The sequence below is a fragment of the Orcinus orca genome, chromosome 18 (genome assembly GCF_937001465.1).
Source record: "Orcinus orca chromosome 18, mOrcOrc1.1, whole genome shotgun sequence".
Classification (NCBI taxonomy): Eukaryota; Metazoa; Chordata; class Mammalia; order Artiodactyla; family Delphinidae; genus Orcinus; species Orcinus orca.
This window is the reverse complement of record NC_064576.1, coordinates 55413780-55441726: the sequence shown is the minus strand read 5'-3', so window position 1 is coordinate 55441726 and position 27947 is coordinate 55413780. Positions and strand designations below refer to the sequence as shown.

Here is a 27947-nt window from a genome sequence, read left to right as displayed (position 1 = left end):
ATACTCCTGGGTATACCCTGGGTCGTTTCCCATTGTTGTTGTTTTTTTTTTGCGGTACACGGGCCTCTCACTGTTGTGGCCTCTCCCGTTGCGGAGCACAGGCTCCGGACGCGCAGGCTCAGCGGCCATGGCTCACGGGCCCAGCCACTCCGCGGCATGTGGGACCTTCCCGGACCAGGGCACAAACCCATGTGCCCTGCATCGGCAGGCGGACTCCCAACCACTGCGCCACCAGGGAAGCCCCGTTTCCGATTTTATGTCAGTCCCTGAAAACTGTAAAATTGGCAGTTCCTCTGTTTTGCACACACATATACGCCAAATAAAATTTCCTTTATTCATCCTCTTCAGCCTCCAGTTCATTCCATGCACCATTGCCAGACCAGTCTTCCTGAATCCCCGATGTCATCACGTCCTTCTGCCGCCTGGGCACCTTCACTGGTTCTCAGTTGGCCCCCCCATTTGACCCTACCTCTCCAGCCTGACTTCTGAACCTCCATCCTCTCTCATCACCCGGCGTGGCTCAGCTTTCTCTCACTGCTTCCAGAAGACAGACTCTTGCCTTTTGGTCAAGCTTCTCTGCTTCCTGCCCCAAATATTCTATCTTCAGTTCTCATCTCTGGGCTTTGCTTCTGCTCTTGTCCCTGAGTGAGGTGCCCTTCCCCAGTTCTTGGGCTTTCACCCTTCAGAGCCCTCTTTTTTTTTTTTTTAAGTGATTTATTTATTTTTGCTGTGTTGCGTCTTCGTTTCTGTGCGAGGGCTTTCTCTAGTTGCGGCAAGCGGGGGCCACTCTTCATCGCGGTGCACGGGCCTCTCACTGTCACGGCCTCTCTTGTTGCGGAGCACAGGCTCCAGACGCGCAGGCTCGGTAGTTGTGGTGCACGGGCCCAGTTGCTCCGTGGCATGTGGGATCCTCCCAGACCAGGGCTCGAACCCGTGTCCCCTGCATTAGCAGGCAGATTCTCAACCACTGCGCCACCAGGGAAGCCCCAAAGCCCTCTTTTATTAATCCAGTCTGCCTTTTCCTTTCTCTTCTCTGAATTCCTGTAGGATGGATTCTCTTGCAGTAAACCTTGACACTAAGTTAGTCACTTGTTTATTTATCCAACCAACGTTTATTGAGTGCCTACTATATGCCAGGCATCCGGCTCTTCTCTCCTGCTTTGAGTGTGTTCCTTTCAAACGTGTTGGTTTCTATTATATTTCAAGCTCCTTGAGAGAAGAGACATACTCTGTCTCCTTGTCTTGTGATCCAAGATGCCCAGACAGGCTCGGGCATGGAGTACATATGCAGTAACTGCTTGTCGACTAATTGATCCCTGATGGTTTGAGGTAGGGAATTTTCTGGTTAATTGCATGTTCTATTTGATTAGTATTTCAGTGTGTACTACACATAATCATTTTGCAAAGTAGAATACCATGAAACACTCAACTATAAAACTACTGTTAACGTAATTTGATGGTTGATATTTAAGGAGGGAACTCACTGGGGTTTCAGAGCACCTCCGTACAGATCTGTCACCATCGCACGGTAATGTGTGGGTGGAACATCTGAGAGGCCGTCCTCGATTTGGCTCTGGGATTGGTATTGGATATGGTATGGGGTGCGGAAATGATCCTGAACCGAGAACCTGCTGGCCAGGGACTCCATACTCCATGCCATGCCCTTACCAACCGGAAGTTACTTCTTTAAAGAAGCTTCTGATAAGAAGCTTTTAAAATATCTTCACCTTTCTCTTGCTTACAAAAGTAGAGAATGGATTTTCTGAAGGAGGGGGGAAGGAAGCATGGGAAACTGGTGAGAAAGTAGAGGGGGAGCATTTGGAGTTCTTTTCAAACAGTCTGGTAAGAACTAAACTCTTCTGGCTGGCAGAATAGCCCAGTGACAGGGAGCAGGGACTCTGGAGCCCAACCTGGGTTTGAAGGCTGTTGATGCTACTCTCTTTGTGGGATCAGACAAGTTCTCTAACTTCCCTGAGCTTCACTTTCTCATCTGTAAAGAGGGGGTGGTTAAGAGCAGCACCCACATCAGAGGCTTGATGGGGGGATGACGTGAGTTAGTTCACGGCCCAGCGTCTATTGTACAGAGAGTGCTTAGGAAGCTATTGTGATTACTGCAGAGACCACCAAGCAGTAAGCTGGAAACCAGCGAAGGGAGTCGCCGTCCTCAATTCTGTTTTGAACCATTCACTCTGTTCTATTCCATTTCAGTTGTTTTCGGAGCCTTGAGATGCGTAAGACCCTGAATTAAGTGTCTCGGTTTCTCAGTCAGGTGGAGATGTGAGTGAGCTCTGAATTTGCACATAGAGAATTTCAGGTTTCAGGAGGGAGTATTAGGGTAGGAATCTGTTGGTGAAACAGATGGAACCAGGTCAGCATTCTCATAGGAGTCAGAGGGAACTAACAAACTAACTGACTCATGCAGTCAGTCTGACCCGGCAGTAGAGCAGGAAGGAACAGTGTGTGTGTGGATCAATCCCCAGCTCCCCTGGGCGGCTGCGGCTGCGTGCCTCCATTGGGGGGCCGCTGATAATTTGAAAGAAAGTGGCCCTCCAAGGAGCTGAGCCGTCCTGCCTTCCTGCCGAAAGGGAAAGGGCAGCCACGAGGTAGATAACGACGATTGCCTGGAGTTCTGAGCACTCTCATCACCTAGCAACACGGATCAGTTTCTGAGAGGGAGCCTAGGATCGGGGAAGAGATCAAGAGACAAGAATTTGGAAGGAGTCAGTCCTGTGCCCACAGTCATACATAAGACGGGACAAATAGAATAGCGAAAAATTCCCAAAGAAGCAATGCTCACCAGCTGCAAAATAAAGCACTCCAGGGTAGCTCATTTCGGTTTGGTACAAACGTTAAGAATCCGGTTTAGAATCCCTTTCGCACTGAAGGCTGTCCATCTAAGCGAGAAGGTCACTCACTTGAACTCATTCTGTTTGCCCCTCAGCCCTGGCCGCCCAGGCCTACGCGCTTAAAGAAGAGAACGACAGCCTCCGGTGGCAGCTGGACGCCTACAGGAACGAAGTGGAGCTGCTGAAGCAGGAGAAAGAGCAGCTGTTTCGAACGGAAGAAAACCTGACCAAGGACCAGCAGGTGCAGTTCCTGCAGCAGACCATGCAAGGCATGCAACAGGTACCTGCGCCCGCATTGGTGTCTTTGTTCTCGAGAGAAAGGGACGTGCGTATGCAGTGGCGACTGTTTGCTGGGAAAGGTGGAGGAGAAAAAAGAACAGCAGAAAAGCTGAGTGGCTAGGTCAGGAAAGTGCTGATGACCGTGGAAGGGGAGGGTCGGGGGAGAAGCCACGCTAAAGAAATAGGTTGAAGCGCTACACCCTCGAAGTGGGAAGCAAAGGAAGAGAATATAGGAGTTTGAAAGCTCCGTACATAAAATTTAGCCTCATGGCAAAAGGTCAGAAAATCCTTGCCAGTTGTGACCCCAGTGTTCTGTAATCTTAGAACTTCTCAAGTTAAAAGCAGGCAGACCGATTTCTCCAAAAGCGTGGCGAGTTTGTTTTTGAGATCGATGAATACGTAAACTGTATTATTTCCATTTCTCTTGGACGATACTTAGGATGTAGACCGGTTCTCTGAACACACTGTGTATTTCAGAAATGTTTGTTGATGGGATGGATGAAGCACTAAAATTTGGGGCGATAGGTAACTTCAGAAACAGGCCAGCATCTCTGCTTTTGTTAAAGATCGACAGGCTTCATCCTGGCACACTCAAGTTAAAGCTGGGTCTTTCCAGCTCATGTGAGAAAGAGATAGAAGCTGTGGGCTTTGGAGGAAGCGGAAGGAACGTGGACTGTGGGAAATGAGGGCTTGAGGGGGTGGGCGCTGGCACCCAGTGCTGGGCACTGGCAGCAGAGGGTAGAATCAAAGAGTCATAGCTGGGTTTATATCTGAAAACATTGATTGATATGTGATACTCTTAAGGTGTGTGAGTTATCTTAGAATAATATAGCCCAAATTATCATCACACATGGTTATTTGTATTACTCCTCTGAGTATATAAATCTAACCACTCCTTTCTGGAAGAAAAGATTGTTTTCTATAAACAAGGAAAATATAAGCAAGATGATGGGCAATTATACAGTGAGTAGGATAATTTTTTCGAATTCCCCCACCAATATTGACTGCTCTCTAAGAGCAGGAGCCTGAATTGCCTACAAAAGTGTCTCGATGATTAGAGGTAACTGCTGCTAAAACCTCCGCCAAGCAGGGAAAAAATAATTGAGAGGAAGCGATGTAAAAAAGCGTGGATCGGGATACAAACAAGTTAATGACCAAGTCACAGAAATTCTGTCTTAAACATCTCCTGCCATTTAAAAGCAATTTTGGCGTCTTGGCTTTGAGTCCTAACTCGCTGATGCTCACAGTGTGTGTTAGACAAATCAGCGAGATTCAGAGGTCAGACCCAGCCAGGAAAGTGTCAGTACAGGCGGGGCTCAGGCCCCCCGCACTTGGAAATCGGTGTTAACAGCTGCCGCGGGGAGCTCCCGGGGCTTGTCCATCTGTCCGCACGTTGGGGGTGAGTGGCGCCCTTGCCAGGAGGAGGAGCATCCGCCGTCTCTCATACCTCATGCGTCGGGCCCTCTTTTCCTCCAGGAAAGATGACTCTGGTTGCATGAAAAGTTGATATAAACCTTTAAGCTGTATATATAAGTCCATGCCAGTCTCTCACTTCGTCCCAGCTGACCCTCCCCCTCCCCGTGTCCTCAAGTCCATTCTCAACGTCTGCGTCTTTATACTACCAAATGTAAAATAGATAGCTAGTGGGAAGCAGCTGCATAGCACAGGGAGATCAGCTCGGTGCTTTGTGACTGCCTAGAGGGGTGGGATAGGGAGGGTGGGAGGGAGACGCAAGAGGGAGGGGATATGGGGACACATGTATACGTATAGCTGATTCACTTTGTTATACAGCAGAAACTAACACAACATTGTAAAGCAATTATACTCCGATAAAGATGTCATAAAAAAAAAAAAAACCTTTAAGCTGGTTGAAGATTCAAATCTGAAAGAAGTCAGGATGCGAGGGTGAGCTAGCCAATCAGGAATAAGCATGCGGGGTGTCAGCGCCCCGCCCCAGTCCGCACTGGAGCCCCGCTGTGCATTTCCACGGAGCTCCAGCCCCTTAAAGGAGCAGTTCCGTTCTCGCGGCTTCTCATACATTTGCAGAATCTCCTTGTCCATAGGAAATGTACTTTACTGTGTTTGTTTTGTTTGGGTGGGAATTTTGTTTGGGGGTTTGTTTTGGTTTGTTCTGGTTTGGTTTAAACCACAGAAAGTTATTGTCTCACAGTTCTGGACCTAGAAGTGCAAGAGCAGGGTGCTGGTAGGGTTGGTCCCTCTGTGGGCGGCGAGGGAGAGTCTGCTCCGGACTTGCCCCTTTCCTCCTCAGGTTTGCTGGCGAGCTTTGTCCTTCCTGGACTTGTAGACGCATCACCCTGCTTTCTGCCTTCGTCTTCAGATGGCCTTCTCCCCGCGTGTGTGCCTGTGTCCCAATTTCCCCTTTTTATAAGGTCACAATTTGTATGGGATTAAGGGGCCCACACTATTCCAATATGACCTCATCTTAACTAATGACATCTGCCGTGACCCTGTTTCCAAATAAGCTTGCATTCTGAAGTACAGGCTTTAGAACATCACCATATAAATTTGGGGGGACACAATTCAATATTTGTTGAATGGAGGAACGAATGGACAAAGGCACAGAGGCAAGAACTCGCCTGGTGCCTCTGGGGAGCTCTGGGTTGTTTGGGATTCTTGGATCATAAAGGGCAGGGCAGGGTGTGGGGAGAGGTGATGCCCTAGGGGTCCGCGTAGCACTTCCTTAGCACGCGGAAAGCACTAGCGCAAAGGCAGCAGTTATGATTTCCATTTTCACCAGTCGTTAGCTGGATGCACGGCGATCACTGTGGCAACACATCTTTAATATAGTTTTTAAATATATGTGCTTATCTAAGAGTCATCTTTCTACCTTACCCGCTTTGAGTGAATCCCCACAACTTGCCAGTTTGCGCCCCACTGCAAAGAATTCTCCTGACTTTAAAACCCACCGTCAATCTGCCCTTATAAATCAGAAAAGCGTCGTCTCCCAGGCAAGTCAACAGATAGAGGAGAGGGCTGGTCTCTCATAGGTCATTGCTTTAGCAATCCATATAGGGGAAATTATTTCTGCAACAAACAAGAATATAAACAGTCTTAACAGCCTTAAGACTAGCATAAAATTTTTAGAATTGTCTTCAAGTTTAGCCAAGAAGTTTCTAACCCTTCTTCTTTTCATCCCTGAAGCATATGTTCACTGACTTCCCATGGTTTCTCATGAGTTCATGGAGGAAACTTTAAGGGCAGGGTTCTGAAAAATGAAAGAGCCTCAGGTGACTTTGTCTGGTTGTTTCTTAGTCTCCCCTTGCCTTGCATGTGAGTCACAATTTAATATTAGAGGTTTCACACGAAAGGAAATAATAGCTTGTATCCATGGTAACATGGTAGCCTTAACCTGATCTGAAGCTGGCAACAGAGTTAACCTGTCTCTGCCACAGGGAGAGTCAGGTTGCAGGCTTTCGTTTATATCTTTAGGTATCCAAGACAAGCGTACCCGTATTTGAAATTCTTATTTACCTTCAGGTTACCACACAGAATTATTTTCTTAGGTCGATCGAGGTAAAACGTACACACAATAAAAATACTCTTGTGAGGGTTCTGTGAGTTTTGACAAATTCATACAGTCAGGTAACCATCGCGACCACAATCAATATATAAAATAATTCCATCACCGCCCCCCAAAGTTCCCTTATGCCCCTTTTTAGTCCACCCCACTCCCAGCAATCCCTGATTTGTTTTCTACCCTCATGGTTCTGCCTTTTCAGGAAAGTCATATAAGTGGAATCGTACTGTGTACAACCTCTTGAGCCTGCCTTCTGTCACTCAGCATAACGAATTTGGGATTCGTCTGTGTTGCTGTATGTGTCTGTTGTTCGTTCTTTCTATGCTGAATGGCATTCCATGGTAAGGAAGGGCCATGCTTTGTTTATCTAGTCACCAGTTAATGGACATTTGGGTGGTTTCCTGTTTGAGGCCAATATGAATGAATCTGCTCTAAACATTCACTTACAGGCTCTTTGTTTGGACATAATTTTTCATCTCACTTGGGTAAATACCTAGGAGTAGGATTGCTGGGTCATATGGTAAGTGTGTTTGACATTTTCAGAAAATGCTAAACTGTTTTCCAAAGTGTCTTCCCAATGTGCTTTCCCGAGGGTTTACATGCGAATTACAGTTGTTCTGTGTCCTTATCAGCCAGCACTTGGAATGGCCAGTTGGTTTCTGTTTTATTTTACTCTGTCGTTTTTAGCCACTATAATACGCGTATATTAGTATCTCGTTATGGTTTTAACCACACCTGAATTTAAACAGGATCTGTATTTTTATTCACGAGGATAAGTCAGTATGTCATATTTCTAAATAACCAACTTAAAAATCAGAATTCTTTTTGAAGCCATGTGTAAATCATATTGATAGGACTGGTAAATATTTAGATGATAAGAGGATACCATTATAAGCTGCTGGTTATAAAACTGTGAGTGACTAATGATAATTATGTCAGAAGGGTCCCAGCTGATGCTGTTTAATGCTGTTAGCAAATGTCATCTGAAGACCAGCTGTCTTAGGCCAGTAAACCATTAGCCCACGTAGAACTCTCTAACTCTCTTGGCTTGCCATTATTAAAGACCAGGGCTAGTCAGCTGTCTTGACAATTTTCAGCAAGGGAGACCAGGAAAAAAAATTGGGGGAAAGAGGACTATTACGACCAACACCATTTTAGAAATTAAGTAATTGGTTTTTTCCCCTTATGCTCAAAGAGGAGTAGATGTGGAATTCTCTGTTTGTGTATTACAAAAGCTAATCTAGACTAATTTTATAGAAGAGGACAGAGAAATACAATAATGTTACTTTCTTAAAATACAGAGTAACCCCAGCTAGTTTTGCCAAAAGTTGGTCAAGGATTGGTCTTTGGGATATATATTAAGAAATAAATGAAAGTGTGTTGAAATGAGAACATCAGTGAGTGCATCTATCTGACCACTTAAGGAAAGTCAAGCATCTCTTGTGAAATATCCTTTAAACGATTCAGTTGCTTAGTAAGTACATTTTTAGAGATAGTGAAAAGTTTGTGTTCGATTCCCCTCCTGATTTCATATGTAATGAAGTCTCACGTGTACATGTCAAAGTCAGGATCATTATTACGGCAGCAGGAGTCATATCAAGGATTGCGATGATGATGGCTGTGCTGGGGATGGTGACTGTGGTGGGGGTGCTGGCTCTGCTGGGGGTGGTGGTGGTTTTGATCATCAGAAAACTTTAGGGGAAGACAGGTAAAATGAACTTACCCAAGACAACTTTTCTTCTTAATTTCTGAAAAAAAGCATGTCCCTTAAAAATTTTGAAAATCCTAGAAAGGCCAGCAGCCCACTGCTCCCAGTGGCCTTCATAGGTGATGCTACAAAGAACTGGGGCGCGGGCTTCCCTGGTGGCGCAGTGGTTGAGAGTCCGCCTGCCGATGCAGGGGACGCGGGTTCGTGCCCCGGTCCGGGGAGATCCCACATGCCGCGGAGCGGCTGGGCCCGTGAGCCATGGCCGCTGAGCCTGCGCGTCCGGAGCCTGTGCTCCGCAACGGGAGAGGCCACAACAGTGAGAGGCCCACGTACCGCAAACAAAAAAACAACAAAAAAAGAACTTAGGCGAGGTGCTGCAGACAGATAACATGGATAAATGCAACAGGGGTCTCCATTCTCTTGATAACTGTTCACTTGTCATTTCTGTTTTCATTTTCTTTCTGAAATGCCCAGCAGTCATATAAGGGTCCTACGAGGCTGATGCTCTGTGCCCATTGTCCTTTTTCTCATATTATCTGTTTAAACTTTATCTTTTATCCTTTCCACTGAAGTTTCTATTTGATAATTGTGTTATTTTATTTGCAAATGTTATTTCTGTTCTTTGTTTACTGTCTTTTCACACAGTCTTATTTTTTGGTTGCAGTATCTTCTCAAATCTTTTTGAGAATACTAATTAGAATTTTTTAATTCTTATTGTTCCTGAATCATTTCTATTCATTCCAGGACTGGTTGTTTGGTTTCTGTGTCTCTGTCAGTCTCTTTCATGCTCCAGGTTCCTTCTCACGTGAGGTAATGCGTGGTAGCCTGTTTGTATCGGGGATGAAGGGCTGGGGTCACTTTTCTAGGACTCCGTGTGGCTTACTGATGGCTGAGTCCAGGTCACCTCCACAGCTGAGTCTTTCTCCTGCCCGGTGGCTCACTGACTGGCAGACTTCATTTTGAGGAGATTTGGGAATTGCACAAAGGCCAGGGTCTGTCCTACACTAAGAACTCCATGGAATTCCCTTCCCATTCGCTCTGCTCTTTTAAGTTTAATCACTGACAGACATTTTAATTGCCTGTGGAGGAAGGAAAAAGCAAAAGCAAACACACATGGACCAGGTCTGACATTTTGAACAAGAACCTGTTTCAGGGGCTTTTAGCTTAATCCAGTTGTTGAATGAATCCTTGGTTAGCATGGTGCCCGGGGAGGGGGTGGGGGAAGAATATTACATGTTATTCCGGCTTTCCAGAAACAAGGGAAGGGAAGAACAGTGAGCACATTTTCTGAATGTCTAAGAGACAGGAACATGGGAACTTAAGGCAGAATATTTTGGAATATAGGCACTTCAGACTGAAGAAGCAGATGCACAAATTAGAGGGGTTTAAGGGTGGAGAAAAGGAAGGTGAGTAGTCTGGAAAAGGTGACAGGAAGAGGCTGCAGTATGTAATAACAAGAGAGAAGTTGGATTTTTAAGTGGGTTCTTTAAAAATTTGACACAGGCGTGCTTCCCTGGTGGCACAGTGGTTAAGAATCCACCTGACAATGCAGGGGACACGGATTTGAGCCCTGGTCTAGGAAGATCCCACATGCCGTGGAGCAACTAAGCCCGTGCGCCACAACTAGTGAGCCTGCGCTCTAGAGCCCGCAAGCCACAGCTGCTGAGCCCGCGTGCCACAACTACTGAAGCCCACGCACCTAGAGCCCATGCTCCGCAACAAGAGAAGCCACGGCAATGAGAAGCCCACGCACACCGCAATGAAGAGTAGCCCCCGCTCTCCGCAACTAGAGAAAGCCTGCACGCAGCAACAAAGACCCAGCCCAGCCAAAAATAAATAACTAAATGTATTTTTTTAAAAGTTCAAAAAATAAATGTATGCATAAAGACATATTCACACACATATCTGGAATTTTTACGAGCTGTGGCTGCAGAGACATAATCCATGTTTACTTTATTTTATTTCAACTTACCCAGATGAAGTTTCTTTCTTTCTGAATAGAAAACAACTCACAAGGCATTTCCCACATTCATGTCAAAAGTCTTTGATATTTTGCTAGAATCAGAACAATCATAAGAACATGTACGTCTCTCAGATGTGGCTTTACATAGGTTCCAGGGCAGGATATCAGGGTTCACAACGCTGCTTAATTTGGGGTGTACCGTGGTTGTCCTTCCTTAACTACCCCAGAGTTTGTCATTTCCTTTTCTCCCTGTTCTTCAACCAGTGCCTTGGGATGATGCATTGTAATAGCAGCCTGCGTGACGGTGATGATAATATTTAGAATTCGGTGCCCTTCCCTCTAGCTGCTAAACGCCAGCTGTCTCGGTGGCAGCACGTGCATTTTCTGACATTTGCAGATCACCCTCCCTGACACTTCTCAGAATGTCTGTACCCACTGCAGTGTGAGACTCTTGAAGGGGTGGTTGGGGACATTTGGAACGAGACATAGTAACCGGTGCTCCGGTTCTTGGCTCAGGGCTTCACATTGCAAAGCCCAACCCGTTTGAAATGATCGCACCTGACATCTGCTTAGGGGCTTAGGAGTTACTAAGGCACATTCCCATTTGACTCCAGACGAGATACAAAGGACTAAAAGTGAAGCTCACGGAGAGGAAACCGCCCTGAGTTTTTAGCAGTTTCAAACAAGGGAGGACCATGGGCATCTTGCCGTTTTCACTGGACAGAGAGAGACCTTCAGATAAGGAAGGAGATACTCCGCCTTCATGGACGTGAGCGGCACCGAGCTTCTGCCCAAGAAAATGAAAACACCAAAGCAGTAGGAGGGAGAGGGTGTCCAGCTTGGCTGTGTTCTGCACAACTGTGTACAAATCAGCCTATCTGAGCCTCAGGTTCTGCATCTGGAGAATGGACCCTGCCAGCCTCGGTCAGCGTTTGTGGCCGTAAAATGAGGTCACCTATGTGAACGCATTTGGAAAAGCTGTTCTGCAAATGCAAACTGCAATCACAACATTCCTGGGGCCAACGTGAAGACACGTAGAGGTTTAAGAGAAGGCTCAGGACTTGCAGAGTAAGACTGGACAAATCCAGAGCTGAGGTTCCTGACCCTGGGGTGGCCAGTGCTGTTGCCTCTCCGCCCCTTACAGCTGGAGGACCTGCTCGCCCCAGCTTACTCTCAAAAACTTCTTCCTTACTCCACTCCGTGCTCACATCTCAGGAGTATGAGCTTATCCCGGCTTCTCAGGTAGAACTCGAGACCCGGAGATGACGGGTGACTTGCCCAGGGTCCAGCATGGTCGCGGTAGAGTCAGATTTCCAACCCAGGCCTGCCTGACCACGGCCCCTGCATTCCCTCTGTCACCCCGTAACTCCCCACAGTGGACCAGGTGGAGAAGTGGGGCTTCAGGACCACAGTGACCAGGGGAGCAGGACATGGGGCAGCTCTACCCTTCCGGCGCTCCTTGCTTGCGAGAAATATTTTTGGCAAAAACCCACTGCCTCTTTTCTGACTCTGTCACGGCCCTTAATGTGGTTTTTACGTTAGCAGAGTAAGAGCTAGCAAGAAGAAAGTAACACACACGTGGCTTTTATTTATTAAATTTGAACTGTGAAAAGAAATCTCTTCACTTCTGGGACGAGAAAGAGAAGCCCTAATAAAGTTTAATTCTGGCAGGCTTCAGCTCACCATCAGAGCTCCTGCTCTGCCCGTAATTAACTTGATCATCAAATGCATCCTAATTAGTAATCGTCTCTTCTGAAAGCAATGAGGTTAGCAGATGAACGCATGTGGGAGCCAGGGGTAGAAATAATGGCATTGCCCTGCAGACCATTAAAATCGCTTGGCTTCTACCTTTTTTCGCTTTCCCCAGTGTCTGCAGTAGGAAATACGGACCCTTGGGGGATTTGCAGCCATTCCCAGGATAAAGGAACTTGGCTTTTCCCGCACACTGTCAGCCATAGTTGGTGGATGACCTTTGAATGACCCTCCCCTCCACCACCTCTTTTAGAAATTGCCTCCAGGCCAAGAGTACCAGCTTTATAGTGAAATGGATCTTTTCTTGAATGCAGCAACTCAAAATGGGCTTTGGCCTCAGACACGTACTGTTTGGCCATTGTTGTATCTCCCTCCAGCCACGGACACTAAAATGAATCCTTGTGTTCTGGCCTTGACTCCATTTCTCTATAGTCTAACCATGCAAAGAAGCAGCCTCATCCATGCTGAAACCCTGAACCCAGATGCACACATGGCCGCCTGTGTATAGCAGGTGTCACGCTCCCAGCCAGACTGATGTAATTATCCGTCATCTCCAGTTGGGCTGCGGTTGCGAGGGAGTCGTGCTCCGGGGCTTTCTCCGTGCAGCTGGTTAGGAGAGGAAACATGAGGATTAGGAAAAGCAGCCCATTTCCTTCTCATCAGAAATGAAGGCTGTGAAGAGAAAACAGGGAGAAGTGTAGGGGGGGTGAAAGAATACAACATGGAAACAAAGAGGAAGGAGAAGAATGACTCAGAGGGAGAAGAATCCTCTTTATCTGAGTAAGAGAATAAACAGAGAGGCCGAGAAGCGTAGGTGGGAGCTGCAGTTTTTCTGGGTCCAGGTTTGTCGTTTTGATTTTTGTTTTATTTTTCTTCATACAAAAGAGTATATGCTCAATGCAAAAACACTTGGAAACCTAAAAGAAGCATATAAAAGGAAGCACATCATTCAGAGTGTCACTACCCAGATATAACTGTGGTTAACATTTACATATATTCTTTCAGTCTCCTTTTCTCTTTGCACATAAACATGTAGTGTGATCGGTTTTAAAGATCAACCAATGGGCTAGCCAGACGTAGTCAGTTAACGTTTCTGGACTTGTAACCAAAGAGTGGAATTGGGAATTCAGTACCGGGATGTTAGATGGTTAGTTAAAGCCTAACTTTTCTCCTCTGTTTAACAAAGCACCCTGAATAGTCATCAGGGGAAGCTTAAACAAGTTCATTGCCCAATCTGGTGCTCACTTTATGGACCACCACTTCACTCAGTTGATCACTGAAAAGACCCTGCCTCATGAAGTTCTTAACTTGATGCGACCCCCTCAGTTTGGTAATTACCTCTCCAGCTTTGGTGCTTTCTGTTTCATCTCTGTATCTCGCGCGCGCGCTCTCTCTCTCTCTCTCTCTCTCTCTCTCTCTCTCTCTCTCACTCTCTCACACACACACACACACACGCACACACTAAGTAAATGGCCACAGCAGCTTTAATTTCTGGAAGTAATTGGGGAAGATAAAAAAGGAGAAAGTCTATTTGAACTCTGGTTGTAGGTTTCCAAGGAAGGGGCATTACAAATGGTGCTTATAAATGAAAGACGAGCAAAATGACACTCCACACCTTTATTACCACCTTTTTCTTCTTTCGTTTGTTTTGTCGTTTATTGTAATTACATCTGTAAGTTATTCTGCTGTCCCCCATGCATACACATTCCATTTTTTATGTCCTCCACCACACCACCGCTTTAATTTATTTCAAGCCGGGTATCACTCAGGCATTCCGGTCAGAAGGCTTTCATTGGCAAGCACCGGCACTCTCATTCACGGTATTAGAGAAATATGTTTTCGCCCGTGATTTGCATTTTATCCTAAGTCATTTCCTGAACCAGTGCATTACACATTTTTCAATCATTTAAATACAGAGAGGGACTCTGCAATTTTGTCCTTCACTAATTCTCTGTGCATCTTGTTTTCTTTTCTCCTGGGTTTATATTTCTTCCCTAGTGGTTTGTACTTCTTCAGTGCTACTCACAGTTTATTTCAGGAAGATCTTGGTAATGACCTAACTGTAAAGTCCATAAAAAAGCTGTTGTGCTGAGTTTCTTTTTACAGTATAATTGTCCCAGGTACTCCTTCTGTTTATCATTTAGGGAGAAGGAGAAAAGAGGTGTTTGTGATGTAGTTTGACCGCTCGACATCGGGTAACATGAGCTCACGAAGATTTCTGAGAGTGGCCAGGTCACTTAAGGAGCACTCCGAGGTCCGACCTTGCCCTCATGGGTCCTTGGGTCTTAGTTGATGGGTCTGGTCTTTTCAGTCTGCTTTTCTGCCCAGCTAGTGATTGATGTGCTTAATTTTAAGTCCACGATTTGCTGGACATGTCTCATGGTCCACCCACAGCATAAAAAGCAAGGTAGAATGTGACGATAATGGGAATTCTGCTTTACATATAAAATTTGGACTGGAGATGGGCTCAATTTCACCACTATCTTGACCTCAAGAGAACTGCAGAATACAGACTGCTGAAGCTAGGAGGGGCATTGGTGAGCCCCTAGACCAGCCCACTTATTTCCTGATTTTAATCAAATAGAGTTTAAGTCACTGAGCTAAGCCGCACCACCACCCCCGCAACCTCCCTTCTCACCTCCGCTGCTCATGGCTCCTGATTCCTGGTCCTTGGCTCCTTCCTGGGCCTCCACATGCTTGCATTCTGAGACTCTTTTCCTCTTACATTCATTAATATCGATCTCCTAGCCCCCTGAAAACTGAGGTGAGACACAGGGGCTATGATTTCCCCCCAGCATGTTAAATAACTGTTAGTTTCTTTTTTTCTTCTGATATTGGAGTAGAGACTAATTCTGGCACCTAAGGCCAGTCTTTCATGGCTAATTTAGTCATTTATAGCCAACAGCTCTCTGAATAAACAGATGAAGAAAAGAACAAATTGTTGAGTCGCCACACGTTTTATTCTCAGCTATTGAAAACTGTAAACCATCTTCCCTCATTCTTTTTTTTTTAAGAATTGATTGATTAATTGATTGGCTACGTTGGGTCTTCGTTGCTGCGCTCGGGCCTTCTCCAGTTGCAGCGAGCGGGGGCCACTCTTTGTTGTGGCGCGCGGGCTTCTCATTGCTGTGGCTTCTCTTGTTGCGGAGCACAGGCTGTAGAGCCCAGGCTCAGTAGTTGTGACTCACGGGTTTAGTTGCTCCGCGGCATGTGGGATCTTCCCGGACCAGGGCTCGAACCCGTGTTCCCTGCATTGGCAGGCGGATTCTTAACCACTGCACCACCAGGGAAGCCCCAACTTCCCTCGTTCATAATCTCTGCTGCTCTTCCTACTCATGCCTGAATACATAATAATCTCATCTCATTGATTGAATAGAACCAGATTTCTGACAAATCTTTGTTGAAGTGTAAGGATTGATGGAGCCCTTCTGTCTTTAGGGGTCATGAATGCTCTCTGCTGGTATTAGATGCTAAGGAGCTTATTAGTCACTGATGTCATCTGGTGTGGCCCCAGGGCTATGAAAGAATGACTACAGCCTTGGGAAATAAGCTGTTTTGGTTTTACTTACGCTGAGTGTGTGTACGTGCAGTCACAAATGTTTCTGTTCAGACAATGTTTTCCACTATCCAAATGCTTTAAGAGCCTTGCATTCTGGGAGTTGACATTTTTGTCACGTTTATCAAGGAACCAAGGCTTAGAAAGAGTAGTAAGAAGACTCCAAACCAGGCAATAGAGTACTTAAAATTTCTTCCTGATTGTTTTTCCTAATCTTTTGAAAGTGAGATTACATCACACGTTGATACTTAAAGGACAGTGGCAACATGCCAAGCCTACTTTGAATGAAAGACCCTAGGAGATGTCAGGGAGTGAGGACATTTTTCTAAGCAGCTCTGCCGTTCCCTTCTTCTTGCTGTTCCTGCCGATGTTTGCAGTTGATGAAGCATTTACATAGCACTCAGCTCCTATACTCTTGATTGGCAGGACCTGTACAGAAAACTGTACTTTTCAAATATATGTGGGACATTTACAAAAATTAATCCCATACTAGACCTTAAGGCAAGTCTCAACAAATTTCAAAGGGGTGATAATATTTTCTGATCACAATAAAATTGTTAGAAATCAATGTCAGAAAAGATAACTAAAATAAATTCTATATACTTAGAAATTTTAAAACACACATCTAAGTCCACAGGTCTAAAAAGAAATCAGAGTTTTAATTTTAAAATAGTTGGAAGTAGTTGATTATTAAAATACAGCATATTAAAACTTGTGGGATGCAGCTAAAACAGAACCTAGAGGAAAAATTTTAAACTTATAAATGTCTGTTTAAGGAAAGAAGAAAACTGGAAACAGGAATGAGCATCCAACTCTTATTACAAAAAAAATAAATAAACACAAAGAAGGAAAGATAAATAAAAATAAGGATAGACATTATTAAAATAACAAAGAGTCATACATTAGAGAAGATCAACAAAGCCAAATGTTGCTATTTGAAAAGACTAATAGAATGGAAAAATTTGGCAACACTGATCATAAAGAGAATAACTTAATAAACAATGTTTTAAAAGAAAGTGAGTTATAACTATAGATGTAACAGATTGAAGAACTATGAAAAAATCAGGAATAGTTTTACTACAAAGTTTTAAACTCAGGTGATATAAACAAATTCCTAAAGGAAGAAAAGAAAACCTTATCAAAATTAAATCAGGAAAAAATTGAAAGCCTGGATGATCTCATAAAAAAATTGGAGTTAGAAGCTTAAAATCTTACATCAAAGCAACAGATCCAAAATGGATTTACTGGAAGGTTCTACCAAACATTCGAGGAAGATTATGCCAATCTTTTGCAAAATTGTTCAGAGAATAGAAAAGGAGGAAACGCCTCCCAACTAACTCATAAGGCTAGTGTACCTAGTACACTTGATATCAAAACAGGACAAAGGCAGTAAAAAAAGAGGGGTGGAAATTACAGGTCAGTCTCACTTATGAACATAGATTTAAAATTCCTTTTTAAAAGCTAATTTAATCTGGTATTTTATAAACCACCAAACTGGATTTATTCCAGGAATGCAAGGTTGGTTCAACGTTGCCAAAATCTATTAATATGATACGATCCCATTAACAGGTTAAACCCGAATAATACAATGTTTTTAATAGCCACTGAATATCCATTCATAATATGAAACTACAGAAAAAGATGAAGATTGTAACAACTTGATAAAAGAAGACTTTCATATCTTGTTAAAGATTATCCACAGTGAACTCAGTGGCAAAACAGGTGGTTTTCTTTAAACTTCCCAAAGTAATTCTCACATAATCCTTCTTAATCCTGATATAATCACTTGGACTAGAATATAACTGCTTTATGTCACTTACTTGTATCATGATTTACATTTTCAAATTATCATCAGGAAGTAAAAATCACTGCTATATAGAGTCTATTGGCAGTCCCTAAAAATGTGGTCTCCGTATTCTTTCTTTTGGAAAAAAATGAAAGTCATCAACACTAATCTTGGTGTTGATTTCCCTATTTCTAGAATGCACACGTAAGTAGCTGTGTATCACACAAGAATATCTTTTCTGTGCCATCATTGTTAGAAGCTGGCCTTTCAACTGACTTCAGCAAAACCTGTGATTGAAATTTTCATTAAAAGGACATGGGTAGACTTCCCACATGTAATGTTGAATTGCATGCAATCACCGATCTCAAGTTGAGGGATTGCTAAGGCTGGAGGAACACATCATCACAGGGTAGATATTAAGTGTAGAGCTACAGGTTTAATTTCTCTTAATTTTTATACCTTGGGACCCTTTTTTGCTGTTATCATTCATGGCCATGCTGACACAATTTGTTGTAAAGGGTCTGAGCGATTCAGCTCACTTCTTTAGTGCTTCCTATGTTTAATGTTGCAGAAGCAGAGAAGATTGGTTTCAAATGGTAATTTTCTGTCTGCATCCTTGAGATCTATGCAAAATGGGTGGTGCTATATTTTATTTTGCCCAATGGATCTCAGCCCCAGATATTAAGAATATGTGGCACATTTCACAATGGCAGTCAGTCTCTGTTGAGCTTTTCTCTTGCAGCTGCTGCTACTGTTGCTGCGGTTTTGTTTTTTTCCTTAAAGACAGTCTGCAGTTCAGGGACTGGGCAAACCTGAGATAGTCCAGAGGCTAAGTAACTGCCACGGAGACCACCTGCAGGTGGTTATAGCCCCTCAGGGAGACTGTCCTTATCTGGTGAGGCCTTCACCTGTCTCCCCAGGGCTTGGCTCTGGAACAGGGAACAGGTGAAACTTGGAGACCTCCACGAGGTTCTGGTTACTCTGAGACTCCTAATGAGGGGTCCCAGACCAGCCCCAGTGTATTAAAATAACGTGGAGACTTCAGGGAACGAGCAGACATCCTCTGCCTCACACCTTCTCTGTGACAGACGAATGTGCCCATTATTTGCAAAAGCATTCAGTTCAGGGACAGTTCTCCTCTCCTCACCCTGCCCCTAGATGTCTGAGTCTCCTAGCCATAAAAACATCAACTTGCGCTAACAACGGAAAATTGGGAATACTGTTATCATTGAATTAGCTTCACTCAAGTGCTACCATTAATCAAGAGTTAGGCAACATAGGTGATGACCCATGTCCATCCTTAGTCAGACATCTGTGGCTGATGTAGAGAGAGAACTTTCAGCTGTATTTCCTCTCTTCATTTACATGTTAGATCATTACAACTTTCTCACCAATTAGGATTCAACTAAAAGCTCTCAAAACCACGTTCTTACTCTGTAACCATTAAGTCAAAAGCCGCTTTCCTAAAACTGCAGTCAAGGTGGTCACTGATGATGGTAGTATCTGTTACTGATGCCAGAAAGAGCATGGTTTGGCTCTCCACGGGCTGAACTGAATTAGCCCCAGATCACTTTGCATAAGCCAACTCCAAAGATGGCCACGGGATTTTGGTCACAAGTCACCCATAAAGGGTTTTCTAGCTATAAGCTCTGATCGTGACTGGGTTATAAACCCTGCAGAAAAAGAACAAATCTCTTTTGGCCTTTGGGGCACAATGCAAGACCCAGCTGTGCAATTAGGTTCTTGTTTGAAGTAAATGGGCCAACCTGGCTGGAAAGCATGTTAATATTTTAAATTTCTACGTTAACAGCTGTACATGTGCCCAGAGGCTGGGGTGATGACCACCTTATATAACTGCCAAAAAAAAGTGACAAGAATAAATAAATCCCAGCAAATTGGATTATCATTTGCAGTGGAATTGCCAGCAGAGGCAACAGAAGGAATATCACTGATTTATATTCCTACTTCAGCAACACATTTGACACCTTCTCTTGGGAATTGCATGAATGGTGTTAATTCAAGTTGGCTGGCCCTGTGTTTTGAAAATTGGCTGGAGGAGGACGACCAGCATGGCCAGGATGGGACTGAACAACAGACCTTCCGCTATGAATATTAATCCCCAGGAGTGCCCACTCATGTAAGGCCCGCTCACTTGACCTTAGTCTGTCCATTTTTGCAAAGAGGATAGTAACAGCCCTTTCATTTAACTTAGTACCCTTTGCCATTAAGGAGCCTCACATATTAATGGATGTTCTTTAGTCTCATAATCTCCCACTCATGAGTATTGTCATCTTTATTTAACATGTGAGGAAAGTGAAAAACAGGAAGTTGAAACGACACTGCAAATCACACTATTAAAAAGAAAATCATCTGAAGAAGAGAAAATAGGTTTTTGAGTCTTCTAAGCCACTTTTGCATCTTCTTTTCCTGCGTTCAGTAAGCAAGACATTAATTGATGTGTTGCTTTGCAAATGATAAATCATTCCTCATGAGAAAGTTGTGAGGGAAAGAGGAGACCAGAGCAGTAAAGTGGCTTGTTTGAGGTCACACAGCAAGTCAGCGATAGAGCTAACCATGTTAACCTTGAAACAATGACCTGGGGCTTATTTTTTTGCCTTTTCTCCAATCCTTGGCTGTATTTCTTTTCATAATAATGTTGCCTTATTGGGGTATAGTGTATCGTGATAAGTAACTCCATTGGATTATACAAATGCCAAAGGGTATCTTGTCTTTTACACAAGGCCCTCCCAGGAGGATATCCAAATAAAGGAAATGGTCTCTAAAACCAAGTCTGATGACACATTTCTCCCCTCCCAAGGTCATTATCTCCTCTCCTGCCCAGACACTGGGCTGCGTGCGTGCCAGGGGTGTGCCTAGTGTAACTTGACACTCCGAGGGGGTCCTTTTTTAAACATCCTCCTCTGCTACAGGACAAAATTATTTTCAGTAATAATCATGAAATGAAACAAGTAATAATAGTGGCCAAGAAAGAAATACAGTGAAATTTTTCTTATATTGAGTTTCACATATAATTATGCCTGTAAAAAAATTTTTAAGTAAAATAGTACAATGTAAGGAAAAAATCACAACTCTCTATTAAATAATTTTTTTAACCCACCTAACAGTTTGCACTTTGATCTTTTGATTATAGTTAATATATTACAGTCTGTAAATAATTGTCCAGTAAATACATGAATCTTAACAAACCCAAATGCAAAAGACACAATTTAGGCAACTACTAATAGTACCACTGATTTGGTAACATTTTCTTGATCTGTCCTTTAGTTTTAAGGCAAACAGTCAACAGTTTTGAAAGAACTTATTTCAACTTGTAAAATATTAAAATTCAGTAAAAATATGTAACATAAGAACTAAAATGTGCACTCAACAAAAATAATACAGCTCATGGTTCTCACCATGTTTCACTGTTTCAAATTTTAGACATAAAAATTCTTTAAGAGGTCCTGTGGAATGAAGTAGCTCAGTTCTAGCTCTCAGTCCTTGCAATAACTGTGCCACCATTGTTTATTTCGAATCTGCTGTAGAAATGTAAGAATACATGTAGTGCTACAGGGATTGGAGACACTGTGTCTGAGACAAGCTCAAAATCCAAAAACTGGGTGTAGCTGAGTCCCATGTGAGCATATGGGGGTGGGGGAGGGGGAGGGTGGGAGCAGACTGTGATACTGACATTTTCCAAATTCGTTTCTACATCGAGTATGTTTATTAAAGGGTAAGAAGTGAAACTGCTCATTTGAAGCTTGCACATGTATATTGACTCTTATCAGTAACCGCAGCAATTGGTTAGGCTTTAGATCAACAAAGGATTTTATCACTGATTATGTTAGAATTGCTGGTGCACGCTGATAATCAGTGGATGGACCTTCGTTTAGTTTGATTACCATTAAGTTTTGTGCAGTTGCACCTGCTTATTTCCTGCCCCGAGGTCGACAGCTCCCAGAGCCCCGCCCTTGGAGTCCTTCCACTGCCTGCAGACTTAGGCCTCCAGATCTGCACCTCAGTGGTTACCTGCGTTACCCAATTCTCGGTCACTCTTGAAGTCTTACATTCATCGCTCCTGCTTCCCTTGGGGAATTTTGCACAGCTCACGGAATTCAGGGATTCTTCCCTTACCCTGCAGCGGGGGAAACACCAGTGTTAGGGGCCAGCCTCAGAGAACCTGGAAACATTCCAGCTCCAAGCCCTTGCTCTCCGGGTTGTATCCTTCCCCTCCAGAGAACCCATGGCCCGTGGCCTCCCTTCGCCCACGTCCCGCGAGATCTTGCTCCAGTGTATGCACACCGTGTGTGTCCTCGGTCAGGCCCTTGCTCGTCTGTTCAGAGAAGGGAACCCCTGTCAGAGCACACCGCCCTGGGTGGGTGGCAGGGTGCCTCATGTCTCAGGGACCCCCTTGAGGATCCACACCCTTGAAAACACTTACTTCTGCCTTCTCCCCAGTCTCCCAGAGCTGTCCCAGGCTCCCAGGGTACCAATAGACATGACCCCAGGGTTCCTTGTCTTGACCTCTTGGAGGGCCAGCCCTGTCAGACCTGCTCCTGGGCTGTTTGTCTCTGACCGACATTAGGATCTTAACAGCAGGGTCAGGGAACAGGGCCAGGCTCCTCCAAGCATCTCTCAGTTGTAAATGAAACCTGATCCCATCACGAGTAAGAGATTGCCTTTCTACCTAGCAATGAGAATGGCATTTAAAATTCAATATCAGAAAAGATATTGACGAGATTAAGGGCCTGAAGGAATTGATTCATGAGGAGAGACCCAAGGAATTAAATATGCATAGCCTAGTGTAATAGGATATTAGGCCCTGAGCACAATTTCATTCCTATGATCTCGTGTTCCTGCTATCAGTCATCTAAATGGTGGAGTTCTCTCCAGAAGATGTTTCTCCCCCAGGGGTCACTGAGCTGTTGGCGGAGAGGGAGGCACTGGGATGGATAAACCAGGCCACAGGCTTGGTCACCCTCGGACCTTGATATAAATTGAAGCGCAGTTTCATCCGCAGGTAGAAGCAGATGGCATTTAAAACAAGAATAAATTTGGAGTAGTCTTACCACCTCGTGCGACAAAAAAATTCAAACTAGTTCAATTCCATCTTTTTTTTTTTTTTTTTTTTCCCAAGGAGAAAAGTGAACGTTGTGAGTACCAGGTAGTAAAGGACTGTCCTTCCCCTGAGCCAGGTTCCTCTCCTTTCTCAGGAACACTGCTAGATGTGTTGGCCTGTAGGCAAAGCCTTGCTCTTAGGTTGTGATAATATGCACTTGATTTGTTACATCTCAGGCTTTTCCCAACAATCAGGGATTGGCTCGGGATTCAGCGTTAGACATGAGGTGGGAACAGGCAGACTTCAGCAGTGGGACCTAGCGCGGCTGCCCTTCCTAAGTGGTTCTGAAGTCTGTGAGAAGCAAAGCAGGCCTGAGGGGTGGAAGGTCTGGAGAGCCTGGGGAGAAAAGCAGCAGAAGCAGGGAGCTGTGTTTGGGTAGCAGGATCTCACCAAGGAGGAAGGGACGAATGAGCGGATCCCCTCACCTTGTAGCAGGACAAGATGGAAAGGATCCGGCAGCACTGGCCACCGGGGGGGTTCAGATAGCAGGCTGAAATACACGGAGTAATGGGGTTGGAGACAAGGTGTGCAGACATGATGATGCTGGATGCCCGCAGGCGTCGCCCCACGGTCTGGACATTAAAACAACTGCTGATTGGTCTGTCCAGACATAGTCACACCCACCCTGGCCTTTGGTGGAAAACTGTCTTTGGAAGCCAGCAGACCTCATTTCCTTAGGCGATATCCTACTGGCCTTTAAAGGCTTATCCCACTAAGTAGGGCATCGGATTTATAGCAAAGTTATCGAGATGGAATAACATTTATTAAAACTGAATCAAAAGAGCAAAAACACATGAAAAATTGATGACACTGTATGGGCTCAAATATTTCCAGACCTCAAGCATTAGTATTTGGTGGCTCATTTCTAATGAGTAGAGAACAAGTTCTGATTCAAAGTGGATCCCCTGAGCTCATGTTCTCCTAACACCTGAACTGACCCCCAAGAATCTCCTAGGGAAACCACATTGGTTGGAGCCACTGTTAGAATATTTTGTGCCACCCTAAATTCATTTTAGTGGATAGACTAGCAGCCTCGTGACCCCGCATCTTGAGGACAGTCTACTTGGTTTCCTCCGTGTCCTGCACGCTGTCTAGCCCAGCACTGTGTACTTAGGAGATAAGTGATGATTGAAAGAATGGATAAATGAATGATTGCTTGATTGATTGATCATTGAATATTACTGGATTGTTTTAAAAGAACTGAACATAGAGCCAGTCGCTGGGGAAATCTTGAAATGAGGGGAAGAGGGAAAGAGAGAAAATGTGTGTGTGTGTGTGTGTGTGTGTGTGTATAGGTGTCAGTCACTATCGGTATATATTATATCTACCTAGTGGCACGAGTTCACGTGACCTGCCACCACCGTGAATTTAGAAAGAGTACTCCTCCACCGCCATGGAAGACACAAGGTCAGATGCTCTCAGTTTCAGGCCACCCAGCAGCTCCATCCCCAAGCAGCTCACCAGTCCTGCAAGAGATTCCTGAGGCGGCACCGTTCAGTGAGCGTCAGCTTGTCATGAGACGTTGCTGGTGTTCTTTCATACAGAGAATCCGCTCCGTAGTCTGGGGCTTTCATGGAATCTAAGCTCATCTGATATGTTAGCTATATAAAGACTTGACCTTAGTGACAAAATTATAGAATTTAAGGGAAAAAGACAAGGAAAGGGTTACAGTTTTTAAAGGAAAGTGAAATCCACCACAGCACTCACAGAAGGATACACAAAGGCACGTCTCCAGCAGCCTCGGTCTTAAGTGCAAACGGTGAATGCGTAGGTAGAAGTCATTGCTAGGAAGGTTTTAAGTCTGGCATGTCCTGATTTCCATTTCCAATTGACGGATCAGCGTGGTTGTCAGGGTAGAAACCACAGTTTGAAGTAGGAAAATCGAGTTGTGCAAGTGGTAGGTCTTTCCCCGATACCGTGGCCTCGGATACACGACTTAACCTCTGGGTGCCTGTGAATCGCCCATCTGTAAAAATGGAAACGTGACCTCACTTATTCTGGGGCTCCAGGTAACACTGGTTGCTCTTCGGATTTGTCAGAGAGAAAGACCCATTACACACGGAAGTCTGCATCCCCAGAGAGCATTACAAATGATCCTATTAAATCAGTGGCCTGGAAATACGAAGATGTGTCAGGTTCGGCATTTATTTACCTGTTTTTGTCCGCCAGAGTGTTTGCACTTGACTGGCGTATGGATAATTGCCTAATTGGAACACACTCAGTTGTAACCACCAAAAATGTAATAGTGCATCTGTTTAATGCCACACTTCCCAGTGTTAAATTAAAATTATGCTGCAGTCAGCCGGTCCAACCGAGAGGCTCTTCTGATTAAGTTCTAGCTGCCTGTGAACTTCTGTAATTGAGGCACTCTGGAACTTAAAAATTCAAACTGGAAAGAATAGTATACAGTCTCACAGATTTCAAGTGCAAAAAGACCAGAAAGGCTGACTTAAATTATCTAGTTGCAGACTATCTCATTGTTTTTATAAGACATCTAGTCATATGAACAATCACAGTTTTGAATCCCCACGGTTTTGAATCCATAAATGTTAGATTCGTGAATTTACCTTTTGTAAACAAAAGAAACAATTCATTTGAAAGAATGCAGAAAATAGTCCAGGGGTGTTTATTTTGTTTTTCCTCTAGTGGTGGTTTTGGTTTATTTGTTTGCTTTTTGGTGGAACATGGGGAAGAAATTACATAATAATAAATTCACTGATTGGATTTTCTTAGACTTTTAAGAAATATTCCCGGGCTTCCCTGGTGGCGCAGTGGTTGAGAGTCCGCCTGCCGATGCAGGGGACACGGGTTCGTGCCCCGGTCCGGGAAGATCCCACGTGCCGCGGAGCGGCTGGGCCCGTGAGCCATGGCCGCTGAGCCTGCGCGTCCGGAGCCTGTGCCCCGCAACGGGAGAGGCCACAACAGTGAGGCGCCCACGTACCGCAAAAAAAAAAGAAATACTCCCCTATAGATTGAGGATGGTATCTAGAACTTCCAGAGTAAAGCATCAAAATGTCTTAAGTGCTATTTTCCTCTGAAGATTTCATATACCCATATGTCTAGAACAATAAATTACCCAGTGATAGATCCTCAGGTAGTTGTTGTTCTCGTTTTGGCTTTTGTGTGTGTGTGTGTGGTTTTTTTGTTTTTCTTTTGTTTTGTTTTTTTGCTAGATCGTGGCTTAATCTCATAGAATTGGGGAAACCAGAGCAAGCATTCATTCACCTCTTTACTCATTCGTTCATTCAGCACCTGTCGTGTGTTAGAGGTAACCCAGTTATTGACCCTACCATTGGTGGATGTAGGCTAGTTGGGGAGATATCTATGAAATGTAATATATCATATAAAAGTGCTTTTGGAGCATGGAAGTTAGAACAGCTAACTTTGCTTGGGCGATCAGAGGGGGTCTTTACTGAGGAAGAAACCAAGACCACTGCTTATAGTTGTGCAGGTTTTGCCCTGGACAAGGGCACCAGGCCAAATGGGTGAAAGGGGATGAAATCAAGCCCCTACTCTACTGCCCAACCATGTGCCTTAGTGAAGGGTCCTGTCTGCCTAGAGGATGGGGCTCTTTTCTATTGTATAAAGTCATCATATGGATTGACGTCAGCCCGAAAACATTCTTTAAGCTGGCTTAAAAAATGAATAGGAATCTGCCAGGCAGAATTCTGGGTAGTGAGCTTTTCATAGAGTCATGAAAGGACCTAGCATGTCTGGGGAAGGACGACACAGCCAGTGGTTTGGATTTTATCCAGTAGAGATTGGGGGATCGATGGTATTTTTTAAGCACGGGAGCACTTTGATTCAATTTTCTCAGGAGTGTAGGGTGAATGACAGGAGGAAAAAGCAGATCCAGAAGAGAGATGCTCATCCTAAACATGACAGTGAAGACGGTTGGAGAGAAGGCAGAGGAACGGGCAGAGAGGTTGTGGGCGTGATGAAAGGGCGGGCATGGACCTCAAGGTTTTAACTCTGGTTACCAGGGGAATAGAATTAGCCTTGTGGGGGAGGGGTCACAGTAAGCACAGTTTGGAACACTGTAGGGAAAGGGTCTGGTGGGCAGTAGGAGGGGCGGAGGCTGTGAGGTCAGCTTTGAAAAGCAGGAGCGCAGGAGCCGAGCCCGAGCCCGTTGAAGCCATGGGTGTGAACAGGGTCGCCTGGAGAGAGAGGACATGCCAAGGCAAACAGAACCTGGCCTCCTAGTTGGCAGTTAGAAAAGCGTTAGTGACTGTAGTAAGAGCAGAGTCTGAGTAGGGTACTCTGGACAGAAGCAACGTTGTAGCAGGATTAAATAAGCATTTAAAGAGACAGTGGTGTTCCTTCCCAGCTGCATATTAAAATTATCTGTGGAGGTGTTTTTTTTTTTTTTTTTTTGCGGTACATGGGCCTCTCCCGCTGTGGAGCACAGGCTCCGGATGCGCAGGCCCAGCGGCCATGACTCACGGGCCCAGCCGCTCCGCGGCATGTGGGATCTTCCCGGACCGGGGCACAAACCCGTGTCCCCTGCATCGGCAGGCGGACTCTCAACCACTGTGCCACCAGGGAAGCCCTGTGGAGGTTTTTTAAAAAAATATTATTGCCTGGGTCCGTCCCCTAGATAATCTGAGTTAATTGGTCTTCTGTGGGACCCAGGAATAAGTGTGTTTGAAAAGTTCTCCATAGTTAAGAACCACTACCCTTGACTCTCCCTTTAAGAAGTGTCAGTAAACCTCAAAGGCTGGCAGACATGTGAGATGCATAAAACCCCAGGGGGTCAGAGAAGTATGAGATTTTTCAAAGATGAAGAATCTTTTTTTAAAATATATAAAAATTAATTTATTTATTTGGCTGCATCGGGTCTTAGTTGCAGCACGCGGGGTCTTCGTTGAGGCACGCTGGATCTTCCGTTGCGGCTCACGGGCTTCTCTCTAGTTGTGGCACGCGGGTTTTCTCTCTCGTTGTGGCTCGCGGGCTCTGTAGTTTGCGGCACGCAGGGCTCTCTCATTGAGGCACACGAGCTCAGTAGCCGTGGCAGGTGGGCTTAGTTGCGCCGTGGTATGTGGGATCTTAGTTCCCCACCCAGGGATCGAACCTACATCCCCTGCGTTGGAAGACAGATTCTTTACAGCTCGACCACAAGGCAAGTCCCAAGGTGAAGAATCTTGATATTATTAGACTGACAGAGGTTAGAAAGTTGGATAATGCAAAGTGTTAGTGTGGGTGTGGGGTACAGTAACTCTTATAGCACTGGTGGGCGGGTAGGCTGGTACAGCCATTCTGTGATGCAGCTTTGGCACTGAACTCCTCAGGCATGCCCCATGACCGACAGCTCCATCGCTGGCTATGCACCAGGGCAAGTCTCCCACAGGTCCATAGGGACAAGCATTAGCATCTCCCACTACAGCCTTATACAGGGGGAGG

General features: G+C 44.8%; 1 protein-coding gene across 12 annotated transcripts in view; it reads left to right on the top strand.

Moving 5' to 3' along the window:
- The window catches only part of ENOX1 (ecto-NOX disulfide-thiol exchanger 1), a 609533-nt gene that overhangs the window by 513836 nt on the left and 67750 nt on the right, over window positions 1–27947 (top strand). For all 12 annotated transcript variants that reach the window (XM_049701217.1, XM_049701216.1, XM_049701215.1 and 9 more), the window contains one exon: window positions 2942–3126. In XM_049701217.1, the coding sequence (XP_049557174.1) occupies window positions 2942–3126 (185 nt within the window). The remainder of the gene's footprint in view (window positions 1–2941; window positions 3127–27947) is intronic.